This window comes from Borostomias antarcticus, assembly GCF_949987555.1.
Source record: "Borostomias antarcticus genome assembly, chromosome: 7".
NCBI lineage: Eukaryota > Metazoa > Chordata > Actinopteri > Stomiiformes > Stomiidae > Borostomias > Borostomias antarcticus.
Window position 1 is genome coordinate 26077181 of NC_140240.1, and position 17142 is coordinate 26094322.

General features: G+C 47.1%; 1 protein-coding gene across 1 annotated transcript; it reads left to right on the top strand.

Moving 5' to 3' along the window:
• Positions 1-6077: 6077 nt before the first annotated feature.
• Positions 6078-16038, top strand: atg4da (autophagy related 4D, cysteine peptidase a). The gene is made up of 11 exons (XM_084441136.1): positions 6078-6361; positions 7979-8259; positions 10413-10496; positions 11082-11255; positions 11588-11954; positions 12337-12401; positions 12558-12721; positions 12831-12909; positions 13008-13084; positions 13347-13466; positions 13659-16038. The coding sequence occupies exons 2-11, from the start codon at positions 8016-8018 to the stop codon at positions 13833-13835; spliced, it is 1551 nt and encodes a 516-aa protein (XP_084297262.1). The 5' UTR covers positions 6078-6361; positions 7979-8015; the 3' UTR covers positions 13836-16038.
• Positions 16039-17142: the final 1104 nt, after the last annotated feature.

Consider the following 17142-nt stretch of genomic DNA (forward strand, 5'->3'; position numbering starts at 1 on the left):
TTCTCCCTCCCTCCCTCCGTCGCTCTGTCGTCAATGTTGACCTGCATTTCTCTGTTGGCACCACAAGAGGCAGTAGTCCCAGCACACCAAAATAAAGGACGACACCAAAATCAACCCGCCGATTTCCTGCACAAGTAGAGTAGTGGTGAGAGCATTGGACTCCCATCTGGGAGACCGGGGTTCAAGACTTGGTGGGGATGATAATCATCAGTGTAATTGCTTTAGCCACTGACCGCTACCATTAATGTTATGGAAGCTGCTACTTAGTTGTTGTGAGCTCATGAGCTAACTGGCTATCCCGCTCTTATTGTGCTGGATTAGCATTGGAAGCATTGGAACTGATGTGTCGAGGCGACAAGACCTATCTTAATTTATCAGACATTATTTCATGTCATTTCAATTCACAGCTATTTCAGTGGCATGACTAGCTTCTGTCCTACCAGTCCTGAACAGAAACAAGCCAGCCACGCACATAAGCCAGGCTGGACCTGTCTGAAACTGATACTGCCTCCGCTCTTGGCCAGGCCGTTCTTGAAAAAGACATTTTAATCTCAATGGGTTCAACCTGGTTAAATAAAGGTTCATAAAATCACTGTTGATGAATAAACTAGAGACTTGTGAAATACAGTAAAAATAAATTTAAATAAATACAAAGGCCAGACTTTGACTGTAACTTTATTTATACTATGTCAGGTCAGGAGAAGGTAGTAAAAAAATATTTTTCTATAAAAGACAACATTCACAAAAGACAAGAGCACATCTCAGAAAACTGAAGTAATTGTAAAAGAAATAAAGATAAAAGCCAAATGCATAATTTGTTTGTATCAAACATAGAAACACCAGTAGAAATTATCTCTTATCTAGAACTATTAACTTATTGAGTCCCAAGCCCCTAATATCCTCAGCAAAATTAAATATATATGTACGAAAATATCACTAACGTGTTAACGAACAAGAAATACTCATTTACGTAAATCTATAAAAGATTGAATGAAGAAATGCTTGAATAAGAAAAGCTCATAATCAAAAAATGCAGGGACTCTGGGTAGAATTTATCCTCAGGCCCAGATCCAGGATTCTATATTCTTTTTTATTTTACTGTCAGCATACTAAATATATCAGTAAACAATGTTAATAGCGGATCATGCAACTACAATCTAAAGAAGGGCAATTAATTCAATCTAAAAAGCTAACAAAAAAAAGAAAAAAGCTATGATAAAAAAGATTGTGGGTTGAACTTCAAAGATCCAGGATCAGACCACCTTCCCCCAAAACTCAGTCACCATTGGCCCATTGGGACACCATATGACTGACCTAATATCAGCCTCTAGGAGCAGCTTCTTCCTACTCCATCCTCTGGGCTGCTCGTTCCTCTCCTGGCCCCGCTTAAGCACTGGAATGCAGGGACCCCATCTCCATGCCCTCCCTCTCTGCTGGCCTCCGCCCCCTGATCTGAGAGACACAACACCAAGAGTCAGGAACAGGGGGAGACTTGGAGAAATGAGCAGCAAGTTAATTATCACAGGCCTACACGAACAGATCGCAGACCATGAACAAGCCTAGGCTCAGCAAGCAGATGTGCAAACTTGGTAGTTAAGCAAAGACTTGAGCTCTGTGCCATAGCTATAATTCCCGACTGGGTAATAACCTTTACCTGTAAGAACAGACAGAGGGCAGCATTGTATATCACCATAGTCAGCAGCACCACCATCACTCTGATGACGAAAGCTGTCAGAGGAGAGTCTTGACAGCTCTGAGCAGATTGAAACAGCGAATGAGCATGACTGGTAATCATCAAATCTGATTAAGATGTCAACTGAAATGTTTAAGTCATTTAACTTTCATTTCCAGTCAAAGGTGCTGCTACTTTCTACATAGAATTCTGTGGTCACCTATCCCCAGATCACGGGAATCAAATGACTCACTGACAGTTACAGTAGATTCACCCAAGACCAACCCCAAGCGGTTTACAAAAACATGTCATGGCTCATGGCAACCCTTTCGATTGAGTGAAAAAGGTATAGATTTTGGTTTCAAAACTCTATTCTTGGTTACCTGTGACAGTGACAGAAAGGAGCTCACTCTCAGACGTGAAGTTATGAGAGAAAACGTGGACCTCATAAATACAATTGTAGTTTCCTTGGTGGGCATGGTCTGCAGCAGGAAAGAGGAAGTTGGCAGCGTGTTTGACAGCTGGGAGGGTGCGTCTCAGGGTTGTGTTGGAGCCGGTGAAGTTGAGGTGGAAAGGAGCCTCCAGAGTACTGTGGCCGGATGGAGCAGGTCATGTTGAAGCTGTGGTCCTTGAACACCTGCAGCCCCTGCTGCTGGCCCTTGGAGACCCTTCCCATGGAGGAAGACGGGGAGATAATAGGTTGGAATAGGAGATCTGCAAAGAGAGAAACCAACCTCTCTTATTTAACTGTGATGATGAGATCAGTGTTCTCCTTCCCTCACACGGCAGCATGGGGTACTTTAGTGACTGAGAGAGTAGTATACAATATCTGAGTAGATCACTGCCTGGACAACATTAGTTTTAGTCTATTTAAACCCTGATCTACACTCCCTCCGACCCAGTACATTTAGATTTAAACCACCACGCTGTAAGCCGTTAATCAACAAAATTACAAGTGTGTAGCTGTCCAGTAATGTCAAAGAAAACAGTAATATCGCTAATTTGCCATCATACCTGATATGCAGATAACTCCCCATTTCTCTGAAACAGTCTTCCAACCCATGTTAGAAGTGAATCGGACACAGTCTCAATATTGAGGTCTAAAGATCTATTTATTTGTGTTTACGTGTTCATATCCTGCCGTGCCCTGATCTATCCAGGTGTACTGCAAACAGTCCTAGACCCAGGACACCTACTGTGGCTAAAGCAACATTCTGGCTGATGTAACCGAGTGGAATTAGTTAAACTCACTACTCAGTATAAAGATCTCCCAGCCACACCATCAAATCAAATCGTAGCTGGCTACAGTAATGTTCATGAGTGGTGGTCAAGTGCGTGCCAGTCAGAGGACCCGAGATCGATCCCAGCGTGGGCAAATGAGGCGGGAAGCGGTTGTGTAACACGTTGTGTACCCATGGGACTGCCTGTCAGGCAGGATCTCCCCCCAACCCTATAGATGGAGGCCTCATGAGTCCCAGCTACCCCCTTGTCTCTCTCTCTTTCTCTCTCTCTTTCTCTCTCTCTGTCAGCACACACACTGACTCTCTCTCACTATACCCACTCTGTCTCTATCACTCTGTCTTTCTCTCCCTCTTTTTGGCTGACGGGCTGGCACAGCCCGCAACCCAATATTAGTGATTGTTTGTTTCTCACATGCTCCCTCCCTCCCTCTGTGTGTCCCTGGCTTTGTTGCTCCCTTGGCTGATGGGCGGAACCACAAGGACTCTTCCTAGAGCTGGCCGCCCGACCAAACTGCTCCCTGGTTAGAGACACAGGGTTTGGACTGGGGTGTGCGGGGGGAGAGCCCAGAGTGCACCACATTGCCCGAGAGGGGCGCCACAGAGCAGCGTGGCAGAGATACAGCCACCCATTCACCTCCAGTCATTTTTTGGACTAGGATTACACAAGATGAAAACAAAACTTAAAACTTAGAACAAAGCCAGCTCCCTGTGTGAGGGTGCTAGAGACACAGGGTTTGGACTTGGGTTTGCGAGGGGAGAGCCCACCGCATTGCTCACCGCCGGCTGTGACCCGAGGGGGGAGCAACAGAGCCGGCCAAATACAGCCACCCATTCACCTCTAGTCATTTTTAACTCATCACACGGTGGGTCCATGAACTGCCAAAACGGCCCGGATGGCCATTCACATCCTTTTATTTTTTATTTTTATGAAACTCGATGGAGGGGTGTAGCATGGGCCAATTTAGAACCTATTCAATTTTGGCATGCACAGGGCCACGAAATTAAATCAGGGGTGGAGGTCTGTGCTCTCTGAGCGACATTTCTAATACACAGCATGTTACTGTAGGTAGAGGCAAATACCCATCACACCTTAACTTGAAATTGAAATGAACTAATAAAGCTACTTTTTAATTTACATGCTCAGCAAATTTATTTTCATCCCCAAAAAATGGCTTTCTGATGAGCGGGAAAAGTGGGGGTGGCCATTTTACTGCCAAGGTGTGGTTTTGGTGTAAAACAAATGCCTGCAATCGATTCAGAATAATGAAAAACGGCCAGTTCTCAGCCAGCGGCAAAAGCTGGGCAGCGACTCTGCTGTCCTGACGTCAGTGAGGAGTTCATTCCACCATTGTGGGGCAAGGACCGCTTGACTGCAGGGGCCATGGAGCGACGGTGAACCCAGTCACCTCGAAGCAGCAGAGAGAAGTGGTCAGGTGGGTGTGTAGGGCTTGACTGGGGACAGAACTGTTCCTTTCACGGCACCGTAGGCTATCACCAGAGTCTTAAACGGTATACGAGCTGCTACAGGGAGCCAGTGGAGAGAACAGAGAGGGAAGTTGTGTGGGACAGTTCCCTTGTTGTGTGGGACAGTTGTTTGGGGCAGTTGAACACAAGCAGAGCTGCATCTTTGTGGACCAGCTCCAGAGGTCTGATGGCAGATGCCGTGGCACCAACAACCCAGCTAGCAGGGAATGTTTCCACAACATTGGGGAACATTCCCAACACGTTCTGCTAATGTTTTCACATTCTTAGAACAATTGATTGCTAGCTGGGAAGGAGGAAGTGCACTGTCTCGTTAGTGAGGAAGGGGCGAATTCTCCTAATGTAGGGCAGGAATCTTCAGGAGTGTGTAACCAATGCAGTCTTTGATGAGAATAGTAGTTGATTGTCCAGGGTCACACCCAGATTCCTCACAGTCCGAGTGTGGGACGCCCTTCCCCGGGAGGAAAAGCAACTCATCTCAACCGACTATTTATCCATCCATCATCAAAGATCATTGTTTTGCTTCAGCCATGGCATGAAGAAACCGTCGCGGTCTCTGTCAAGCACCATGGGAGGATTACTCTGCTACTGATTATGCTCCTCTGCCTGACCAGAGTGTCATGTCGAGAGTGGGAGAGATTGTCCATGATGGCCAGCAGTTTAGACAGCATTCGTTTTTTACTGCACAGCATTCACCAACCTACTACTCAGAGAGGCCACCTTCCTGCCTGCTGGAATGTTTTATTCTGTCAGCCCTCCTCCCTATGGTAGTTAATTTGAGTGTGTCTGTGTGTGTGTGTGTGGGGGGGGGGGGGGTTCGTGATTCTGACTGGGGACGACTTTTGCCAGAAGCAGTCAGGAGGGGTGTTGATTTCCATTACTAGAACCATGACGGTCAGCTGGTATTATAACTGTGTAGGCTAAAAATTCAATTTTTCTTTCTATCCAGTTGATCAGGAACTGATCGCCATAACACTAGGGGACATTTTAACTTATTTCTTCCGCTCTTTCTTCATCTCAGTCAATTATCTATCCATCCATCATCACTTCTTCAGTACTAACCTAATCATAAATTTGCTTTATGATTATTTTCATTTATTAAATTTGCCACTTTCACCACTACTCTACTTGTGCAGTGGAGATCGGCCAATTGATTTTGGTGTCTTTCTTTATTTTGGTGTGTTGGAACTACTGCCTCTTCTGGTGCCAACAGAGAAATGCAGGTCAACATTGACCAGAGTAAGGAAGGGAGGGAGTGACAACCCGACAAATGCCATGGCTTACAGCTATGGGTTTACAGCCATGCACAAAAAAGTAGACTACTTTGTTTTTTGGTGACATCAAATTAGACCAAGTGTGTTTCCGTAGCCTACCTCTTCCACCCAGTCATGACAGATTTAATATGTTCATAGTTCATAATCTGTGTAAATTTAGAAGAAGAAGAAGAGGTGTAAATTTAATTCACAGGTGCATTGCTCATGGACGTCAGACGTTACATAACCTCAGTGTATAATATTAGCCAATGAAACATGTGATGCAGCCGATTGATAAAATTTTAGCCAATTGGGGTGCGTTGTATAGCAGATTATCCAATCACGTTATTTTACGCCGTGTCGGGCAAGGACAACAGGAAGTGCACGTAGCACTGGCTATCTGCCGTCGAATGCTATTTTCTCTGGTTTCTCGCTCGAAAACGCGTGTCCTCGAAGACATTCATACCTCGAATGGGTTTACTGACTAGTAGCTTCATGTAGAATAATGACTTCTGTATATCAGTGACATTGTATGGGCATAACGTTACGTTTTTAGCTGCCCAGTGCCGCCGGCGAATCTGACTCGTCGGACTGCTAGCAAACTAGCTAACGTTAGTTTGGTCAATTTAACGTTGCGTTCGAGCCATCGACCTCGAACTGGATTTATCTGGATGAAAACTGGAGGATAGAAACACCATGATACTCTTCACCGGGTAAGGACAGTGTTTGATATGAGGCCACCCAGGCAGCAGCAACTGTAACTGGTAGCTAACATAATAGCTGGTGTGTTTGGTTCCGTCTATTTGCTGAAACGTAAGTTAACAGTTCAGAGGGCCAGGAATAAACAAACATTTCAGATACATTTTTGGAATCCATGATTTAAAAAAAGTTATGATTTGAACATGTAAATTAAATTATTATTATTATTTAAACTGTTTTTGGACACCACGCGAAGCTACGTTTGGTCACCTCACGTGGTACTCTCCGTGTAATGTTCCAGCTCCAGAAAATAGTCGGAGACCGATAAGTAGAATCTACATTAACGTTATAGTCGCCAAGTATTCATTTGAAGCTCGTAACGCTGAAAACTCACTTGAAACCTCTTAACAGGCTTATTTGTCTGGATAATCATGGATCTCTATAGACATTGGAAATAGTATACTACAGTCATTACTGTATACGTCTACAGTTGCCTCATCCGTGACTTAAACCAAGGATTTGACGGTTGTTAAGCTCCTCTGGTCACACTAAACTCACATGACGGGTATTTTCACGTGAATCGAACTTCCCGTTAATAGTAGGGATGGACAGTGGTCCCCTTTCTTGTTGGGGTTGAGGTCAAAGAGCTAATCAGCAAAACGGCGAAGTCATTATGCATTCCTAACTTTAGTGATGCATTTGTGTAACGTTCTGCTCACTCTCTCTCTCTTTCTCTCCGTCTCTCTGTCTTTGTCCCTCTGTCTTTGTCACTCTCATAGATAGATACTTTACTAATCCCCGTGGGGGAAATTTGGTGTTTCAGCAGTGGGAATAAATAGAGAATATATGCAAAAAATAACAATCCATCGTGATGATACATTTCCTTAGACTCCTTCAAGTCAGGAGACCTCATCTACGTAGATGTGAATCAATTTTGGGATTCATTTACTGTGCATTTCACATCCCCTGCAGTTGGTTTTGACAGTCTCTTTTGGACTCACTAATCTGGCCACTGAAAAGATTATAATTTAACACGACCTAAGATGGGTAAAAGGTTATCTATTCAAGACTGATATTGATTGGAATTGCGAGTCAGAGGCTTACTTACTTACTAGGCTGTGTGTTATCTCTAGACTGATTAACAAAGGTCTCTTCTTCAGTCTCCCTCCGTATAGTCTCAATGCCAGACCCATGAGAGTTCTTTCGCTGATACACTATATGTACGTGAGCTACATACTGCATGCTGCAGATCTTTCTATGGGTCTGGAACACTTCATGCAAAAATCTGGTGTTCAGATCCTGGCAAATCATTGGTAGCGCTGGAATCCCGGCGACATGAATCAGTAACGCGATCAGGCGTTCCCACCCATAGTTCCCACCCATCTAACCTGGGCTAGTGTCTCTCATTGGCTGATACAACCTGGCTGTCACTTTTTCAATTTTGACCCATCGATACACCCTCACACCAGCTTGGGGGGCGAAGTGGCACTAACTCTTATGTAGCATGCGGAGCGCAGCGATTCAACATACTATTTGAGTCTGGAGAGAGACTACTCGCTGTACTATAACGCCCAATCAGATAGGCCCGCTGACTGTTCTATCGTTACTTCTTACCCCTCTCCCTCTCTCAGACCTCTACTGTAGGTTACCCAGCTGTGAGCCAGAGCCATGAACTCCGTGTCCCCCAGCTCGGCCCAGTATGTGGGCGTAGCGGGGCAGGACGAGCCTGTCGTGGACTCCAGGAGGCCCCAGCAGCAGCAGGCCCTGGAGACCGTGAGCAGCTTCTTCGGACACAAGAACGGCGTCCCCCCGGGGGCGGAGCCCGCCAAGGAGGGGGGGACGGGAGGGGAGCCGGACGAGGTGGACAAACTGAAAGCCAAGCTGATGTCCGCGTGGAATAACGTCAAGTATGGTGAGTGGGGTATTTGTGTGTGTGTGTGTGTGTGTGTGTAGTGTGTAGTGTGTAGTGTGTATAGGGATGGGGACCAAAACCCGGTTCCAAAAGGACCTGTTCCAAATTTCTCAAGACCCAGTAATTAATAACGTCGGAGCTTATCAGGTCTGCTATCGAGCCTACAGCCGAGTGACCATTTTAACTGGGACAATCAAAAGTGTAGGCTAGGCTACTGCACGTTCATGCAAGCGCACAAGTACAGTAGGCATATATAATTCTCGAGCACCAAAACCAGGCGTTTTCAAGAATGATACAAGTATTTCAGTTTCAGCATCATGGACAGCTTCCCAGCAAGCAACATATTGGTCTGCACACACTCGGCTACACTTTGTCTTGTAGGTAGGAATGCCGACGTAAAGATCATATTAACTTGATAAATGTCATGTGAGTGCTAGTCTGACTCAACAGATGTAGGTTTTGGCAATAAACCTTGTCATTCGTTGTCACACTGCCCAATCAGTGGCGAGACTGGTGACGCAAATTAATCTGATTCGGGCTGAGAGATTCTCTCGGCACCAATCAGATTCGATCCAGACTATTTTGCAAGAGCACTGTCGCTGCGTCCGGGGCTGGCTCCGCCCAAGACAACTGTGATTGGTTTAAAGAAATTTTCCCACCCCTATTGCAGAATGGTAATACGTCCAGCCAGACCTGTCTCCGGCGCTGACACAGCGTAAACAAAGTGTGGAGATAGTCTCGCCTATCTGAGCACTGTTAACAATCAATCAATCAATCATAGCCAGACCTATCTGAGCACTGTTAACAATCAATCAATCATAGCCAGACCTATCTGAGCACTGTTAACAATCAATCAATCAATCATAGCCAGACCTATCTGAGCACTGTTAACAATCAATCAATCATAGCCAGACCTATGTGAGCACTGTTAACAATCAATCAATCAATCAATCAATCATAGCCAGACCTATGTGAGCACTCTTAACAATCAATCAATCATAGCCAGACCTATGTGAGCACTGTTAACAATCAATCAATCAATCAATCAAAGCTTTATTTGTATAGCGCATTTCATACCCAGAGGCAACACAATGCACTTTACAGAGAACAAGGGAGATGGGCATACGACCCACCTCTACATATTCCAGAGGGAAGCAAAAAAACAATCACCCGGGGGCCAGAAAAGTGAGCTGTAAAAATTCTTCCCTGACCCCTCTCAACAAGGCGATCGAGCAAGCTCCAGGAGTATGTTTGTCTACCGGCTAAGAACATTTATAAAGCAGTACATTACATTAAATTACATTTCAGATGAAGAGAGGCTAAAAAAGCATCATAGGAGAGACATGGCAAATACTGTTGTGTGTTTGCTATGGCCCAGGCCTAAGCCGGAAGTTGGCTGGTGTATGTGTGTGTACATGTGTGTGTGCCTTCTATCGAATCTGTCTAAAGTTCTTAAAACCCGTCCACTTGTCAATGTTCCAATCAAATTCCTCTAAACGCATGTCCCACACTCATAGCTTGTTTGCGTCGGAAACACGTCAAATTACGGAAGTTGGATGATCTCACGTCCGTTTCTGTGCGACTTTAAAGTGACAGTACAGACACTTAAGTGTGAAAACGAAATACTTAGTGAAACATAAACAAATACATATTTAACGAAACCAGTTCTGTTAAACATGTTTTGCCGTCCGTCTCGTTTTTCCCATACAAAAGTATCGATAGTGGTATCAATAAGGACCCGGATCATTAAGCAGACTCGATAACGGTATCAATAAAAATGAATGATCCCCATCCCCATCCAAGTGTGTATAGTGTGTATAGTGTGTGCGTGCGTGTGCGTCTGTGTGTTTGTGTGCGCGTGTGTGTGTGCGCGTGCGCACGCGTGTGTGTGCGCGTGTGTATGCGCGTGTGTAGTGTACGTGTGTAGTGTACGTTTGTAGTGTACGTGTTTTGGTTTCTAAATGACAAAGGAATGACATCATGTGGGTGTTTTAAAAACATTTCCATTAAACAACAAAGGCCTATTTAATCCCCAAACATTTTTTATTCCAAAACCTATTCCTGAACTTCCCCCTATTGTTTAGTCATTAAAGAATTCTCTATAACTAATCTCTAATCTAATAACTGATCTCTCTCTCTCCCCTCTCCCTCAGGCTGGTCAGTCAAGTCTAAAACAACATTCAACAAGACCTCACCAGTGATCATCCTGGGACACACCTATCTGCTTAACAGTGAAGGTAAAGACCAAACACATATATAAGATCTGCTTAACAGTGAAGGTAAAGACCAAACACATATATAAGATCTGCTTAACAGTGAAGGTAAAGACCAAACACATATATAAGATCTGCTTAACAGTGAAGGTAAAGACCAAACACATATATAAGATCTGCTTAACAGTGAAGGTAAAGACCAAACACATATATAAGATCTGCTTAACAGTGAAGGTAAAGACCAAACACATATATAAGATCTGCTTAACAGTAAAGGTAAAGACCAAACACAAATATAAGAGTGTGTGTGTGCGTGAGCTATCTCTCTTTCTCTCTATCACTCTGTCAAACGGGCATGGCTAGCGTGTCTCTCCTCTTGTGTGACGTGAGCGAACGCGGCTGTCCACCACACCCTACCCCGCAGCTGTGTTTTCTCTTCGGAAGAAAAGGAACTAAGTAATTCTTGATTCCATGTGGTAAAAAAAGAAGAAACATCTCCTCAATGGGTCGAACTCTTTTTTGTTCTTTATTTATTTTTTTATTTTTTTTAAATAAAAAATTCTCACTTTCTCACCCGTTCTTTCTCTCCCTCCCCGTCCGTCCGTCCAGACGAGGTGGAGCGTTTCCGGCTGGCCTTTGTGTCGTGCCTCTGGCTGACGTACCGGAGGGAGTTCCCGGCGCTGGACGGCTCCGGCTGGACCACGGACTGCGGCTGGGGCTGCATGCTGCGCAGCGGCCAGATGATGCTGGCCCAGGGCCTCCTGGTCCACCTGCTGCCCCGCGGTGAGGCCCCCCCCCCCCCCCCCCCTAGCTACCGCCTCCATCCTCTTTCTCTGGACCCGCTTCCTGCTCTGCTTTTTTCTTTTTTCTTTTCAGAGACCTGTGATGTTTGGTCCCGCTGTACAGTCTATGCTTGTTCTTTTGTCCAACTCTCCATCTTTCTTTTCGATATCCGCCCCCCCCCTCCCCCCGTCTCTGCCTCTCCGCTTTCCTCGTCCCCTCCATCTTTTTTCGTACATCCTCTCATCCTCCCTCTCTCTCTCTCTCTCTCTCTCTCTCTCTGTCCTGGAGTGCACGCAAATAAATAAATAAACAACTAACCGTTTCCTTCGTAGACTGGGCGTGGCCCGACGCCCAGCAGCTGGCCGACGTAGACTTCGAGGCGTTCCGCCCGCGCTCCCCGTCCCGGGCCGCCGGCGTCCCCATCCCCTCCTGGGGCTCCTCCTCGCGTGGCGCCGCCGCCGCCCGCACCCCCCGGCGGACGACGACGACGGGGGAGCAGGCTCCCAAGCGCGCCCGCCAGAGGAGGCCCGAGTCGGAGCGAGACCGGCGGGCCGAACCCGTGCACCGGCGGCTGGCGGGCTGGTTCGGCGACCAGCCCCCGACGCCCTTCGGCGTCCACCAGCTGGTGGAGCTGGGCAAGAGCTCCGGGAAGAAGGCCGGCGACTGGTACGGCCCCTCGGTGGTGGCGCACATACTGAGGTGAGAGACGGGGACGACGGCGGCGTTTTTTGTTTGTTTGTTTTTTTTAACGCCGTTTCGCATCGTTCCGTGTCGTTTCTTCGCCTACGGACGCCCGCGGGGACGATGCGATGCCTGGATTTGTGATCTCTGTGTGTGTGTGTGTGCGTGTGTGTGTGCGTGTGTGTGTGCGTGTGTGTGTGCGTGTGTGTGTGTGCGTGTGTGTGTTGAAAGTTATGAATGTTATTTGTCATTTGAGTTGTTAGTTCCCCCTCTTGGTCTCATAGAAGGCTGTTCTTGTACAGGGCTTTTCTTGCCAGTTGCACTAACGCTGACCACTGTGTGTGTGTGTGTGTGTTTCTGTGTGTGTGTTTCTGTGTGTGTGTGTGCGTGTGTTTTCCAGGAAAGCGGTAGCGAAAGCGACGGAGGTGCACAACCTGGCTGTGTATGTGGCCCAGGACTGCACCGGTGAGTGTGACCTTCTGAACCCGCTGTAGTTCACTCCCTCGGGGTGGCGGACGCTCGAGCTGTTTTCCAGTCGTCCTCTACGCGTCCACGTTTATCTCAAATGTAGCGTGCGTGTTTGTGTGTGTCTGTGTTTGTGTGTGCGCGTTCCCTGTCCAGTGTACAAAGAGGACGTGGTGCATCTATGCGACCTGTCGTCGTCTTCGTCGTCCGAGGACCAGTCTGAGACGATCACCAGTCCCGGCTGGAAGTCCGTCATTATACTGGTCCCAGTACGACTTGGCGGGGAGTCTCTCAACCCCTGCTACATCGAGTGTGTGAAGGTTGGTACACACACACACACACACAAACACACACACACAACACTAACAGACAGTTTGAAACCCAGAATTACAAAGCATTTTTCCTCTGTGTATTTATCTTTATTTCTAGAACATTCTCAACTTGGACAGCTGCATCGGGATCATCGGGGGCAAGCCCAAGCATTCGCTCTTCTTCATTGGCTACCAAGGTGAGAGCCCAGACGCTGCTTCCTGATTAAGGTGGTCTCCGATTGGTCTCTTGGTTGACCTGACCCCCCCCCCCCTCCCTCTTGCTGCCCCCCCTCAGACGAGCAGCTGCTCTATCTGGACCCGCACTACTGTCAGCCGGTGGTGGACGTCACGCAGGACAACTCCTCGTTGGAGGTGAGACCTCCAACTCGTTCTCTCTTATCACCGACGTGCTCTGTTGTTATCTGTGTGTGTTATCTGTGTGTGTCTGCTCGTTATCCGTGTGTGTCTAGGCTTTTAGACTTAGTGTCCTGTGTTTGTGAGGCGAGGTGCACTTTTTGTGTCCCCTTTTCCCTGACGTATCTGTCTACCGCTGTCTCTCTCTCTCTCTCTCTCTCTCTCTCTCTACCCACTCCTCCCTCCTCTTCTCTTCTCTCTCTCTCTCTTCCCCCCCCAGTCGTTCCACTGTAGCTCGCCCAGGAAGATGCCCTTCAGCAGAATGGACCCCAGCTGCACCATTGGCTTCTACGCCAAGAACCAGAAGGACTTTGAGTCTCTGTGTTCCGCCGTCAGCATGGTGAGTCACTCCTCCTGTGCTCGTCTCATGTCGCCTATTCAAATGGACAATGAAGTACCCGTCTCACGACTCACCTTTCACCTGAAAGCTCTTACTTTGCACGAGCCTAGTCATGTGCTGACACGAGCCCTTTCCTCCTCTTTGTCTCTCTCTCTCTCTCTCTCTCTCTCTCTCTCTCTCTCTCTCTGGCAGGCCCTGTCGTCCTCCAAGGAGAAGTACCCCGTCTTCACCTTTGTGGAGGGCCAGGGGCAGGACTACGCCCTGGAGGGGCACAGCAGCGCCGACCCCGGCCCCGCCCACATCCTGCCCCCAGGCAAGCTGAGCAGGAATCACAACAGGGGCAGCAGCGACGACTTCGTCTTCCTGTGACACCCTGTGGTGGTGTTGGGGGGGTTCCAGCTCCTGCCACTAGGGGGCAGCAGAAGGGAGCTTTGAGTGGGACTCCTCCCAGTCCAGCTTCCAGTGGACACTGCTGCTTTCATCGTGCTGACATCGCTCACTACGGCATTCATGGCTTGACCTCACAGCCTCGGTCACTGTATCTTGTGGTCTCTGCTCGGACAGAAACGGGTATAAGCTAGGCATTACTTGGTACTGCAATTTCATTGGACGAACGCAGTTGGCGGCATTGGAGGTGATGGGCTATATCGTCCACAAATTCATTGAATGGACATTGTAGTCTGGTTCTTGGACATGAGGAACTCTTTTTCTGGGAAGGATGGTATTGTATGGTCTGCTATACACCAGTTCTGCCGTGATCTATCAATGTAAATTGTTTTATGTTCTTATTTTGTTGACATTAATTTATCCGTTTTCTAAGAGATACTCTGTGTGTGTGCGTGTGTGTACGCGTGTGTACAAGTGCATCTTTACTGAAATGAGTTGTTAGCGTGTCCAGTGGGTGGAGTAGCCGATCGTACACTGAATCACAAACGTCAGCTCCCTCCCTCCCTTCCTTCCTTTCAAAAAACCCTACAACATAGCGTCATGATCATCATCAAGTCTGCCACCGCAGTAGCCCAGCCTAGATTTCGGATGCCTCCGGGCACGCACACCCCGTAACCTGCAGTCAACAATGAGTTGCTAACCAGCCTGTCCCCTCGCTCTCATTCTAACAGCCTGGCCATTGGTCTCGTCCAGCCAGTGTGATCAACCTGGCGTCCGCTGTTACAACACACCCCTAGTGTAAAGAGTTACAGCAACACCCAGCTGGGGAGAAAATAATTTACAAAGAGTTTAGTTTTGTGTTTAGTTATGTTTGTGTGTATTTGTTGTGTATGTAACATTCCCTCCTCCCTCCCTAACTCTGAGAAATCACTGATCTGATGGGACTGGATTGGTTCCAGTGGTGGAAAGGAATATGGTGCTTTGAGATCATCTTGAGAGAATTAGTTTTGTCTGTGTTCAAAGTGTGTGTGCGTGCGTGTGTGCGTTGAAAGTTATGAATGTTATTTGTCATTCGGGTTGTTAGTTCCCCCTCTTGGTCTCGTACAAGGCTGTTCTTGTACAGGGCTATTCTTGCCAGTTGCACTAACGCTGAGCACTACTTCCATATTTTTAGACTGAACTACAATCGTACAACACTGGAATATCATGTTTTGGGGTTGAACCTCAAACCCTTGAGTCCTCGCTGCAACATCCTTTCCTTTCGTCTTATCCCTCCTGCCATTGGACAGAAATGGACACTCATTAGAATGAAATAGACACTAAATAAGAATCAGGGTTTTACTACCAATTTCCACCAGTCTCCTACAAACATCTCCTCCGGGAATGAAGCATGACTCCTGAATGAATGTACCGCTCACCCAGAGACTGACTGCTGAATGAATGTACCGCTCACCCAGAGACTGACTGCTGAGTGAATGTACCACTCACCCAGAGACTGACTGCTGAGTGAATGTACCGCTCACCCAGAGACTGACTGCTGAATGAATGTACCGCTCACCCAGAGACCGCAGACGGCGGCGCCTCAGTCATGACGTCTGCTGCGATCTCCTTCCACATGTGACACTGAAGATACAATGGCTTGCTTTAGTCCTGTCAGCTGCTGGAGAGGTGGACCACACAGCCTGTAGGGAGGATGAGGCAGATACTTCCTTGGCTCTTGGAATTATGTTACAATGCTTCCTTGTTCTTTCCTCCTCTCCTGGGAAATCACTGACCTGATGTGAGTGGATTGGTAACTAGCTGGAGTGCGTGTTTTCTGCCTATCCCATCATTTTAGATCAGAGATGACCTCAAGGAAGGAAGGAAGGAAGCATTTTCAGAGTTTGCCAACAGGGCCTACTAGGTACCCTTCGTGCCGAGGTCCATTTGAGTGAGTGAAGAGCAGTGAGCTTGTGTTTTGGAGTCTATTATCTATGTGACTAGGCCACCTTCTCAGAATCTACATGTCACTCTCCTTCATGTCTGTTATATCATAAAAGTCATATTTTCACTGTCAAGTGAATGAATCATGTCCTGGGTGATATGTCCTATGTTTAGCTCATAGGTAAGCTCATAGCTCCACAGCAAAGGGTGGGTTTGTATGAACTGCTGTATATTAAAAAGGTAATAAACATTTTAACTTTTATTTGCTCTATCCGTGTACTCATTCCAAACTGTGCACTCTCGACCTTCATATGTTGAATGGAATTATTTCAGCTTTCTGGTGACTAACTTGGAAGTTGATTGGAATTATTATAGTCGGCTGGAATAGGCCTACTTAACATTTCCAATGCTCAAAACATTAGTGTATTAGTTGTGTAAGGAGGCGTGATTACACTAAACTACATTACAATACAGTTGAATAAAACACTACAGTGCACAGAGCACAATTATCAGTGAGCTGCGCGCGCACGCATGCGCTTTTGTCCGTTGCCGTGACTCGACACTTGGTCATAACGGAGAAAGGGGGGCGCTCGAGCCACGTCTCTGAACCAAATCAACGCATCACGGCAGATTCTGTTCTAACTACTAGGGTAAGCAATGCATAGCCTGTAATTACAGTCGCTCCGTCTCTGATGTAGCCACATTCAAGACAAAGGCCACAACTCACATTGGAGAGCATTGAATGAATTCTGGTAAGTGTCGTAGCATAAGCACAATCCGCCATTCCCCCATTTTCAAATTAATCGAGACTCACTTTCATGCAGTGCATAGAAAGGATTTCGCTTGCTCATGTTCATATTTCCACGATTCCCCGTTCTCGTGTTCCGAGTTGAAACGCGAGACAAAACCGCTGCAATTGCAGTGCAGCTGTGGCTGCGCGCGGCTCGAGGAATTTGGCGCAGCCCTGCCGCGCGCGGCAGCGTGAGCTTTTAGGCGGCGGGGTGAATTAATTAAATATATTCTGCATTGTTATTAACCAGTATCATTTCTTTGTCTACCTCTGTGTATAAGTGGACCCGTAACGCATGTTGGCCTGAATCAATAAACGAACGTCTCAACCCCCTACAACATAAACTATTTATTTTAGAGGGGTATTTCGTCTCCGATGCATGTTGCATGGAATTGACAGAAAGTGCTCATTGCACTGTCAGTTTCAATTGGCTGTCCTCTGGGTATATTGGGTACCAAATTGGCCAGAGAGAGCATGAATCCCTCCCTCCCCCCCTCCCTCCCTCTCTCGCTCTCCTAATCACTGTCTGCCTCCCAGACATCTCTGGCTCTGCTGTCCGTCCGCTAGCGGGAGGAG

Bases quoted from the DNA above. Each gene is read 5' to 3' on its own strand.
- atg4da (XM_084441136.1), top strand. From the start codon at position 8,016: ATGAACTCCGTGTCCCCCAGCTCGGCCCAGTATGTGGGCGTAGCGGGG. The intron at 11,955-12,336 runs GTGAGAGACGGG...TGTGTTTTCCAG, and splicing joins GTGGTGGCGCACATACTGAG to GAAAGCGGTAGCGAAAGCGA. The intron at 12,910-13,007 runs GTGAGAGCCCAG...GCCCCCCCTCAG, and splicing joins CTTCTTCATTGGCTACCAAG to ACGAGCAGCTGCTCTATCTG.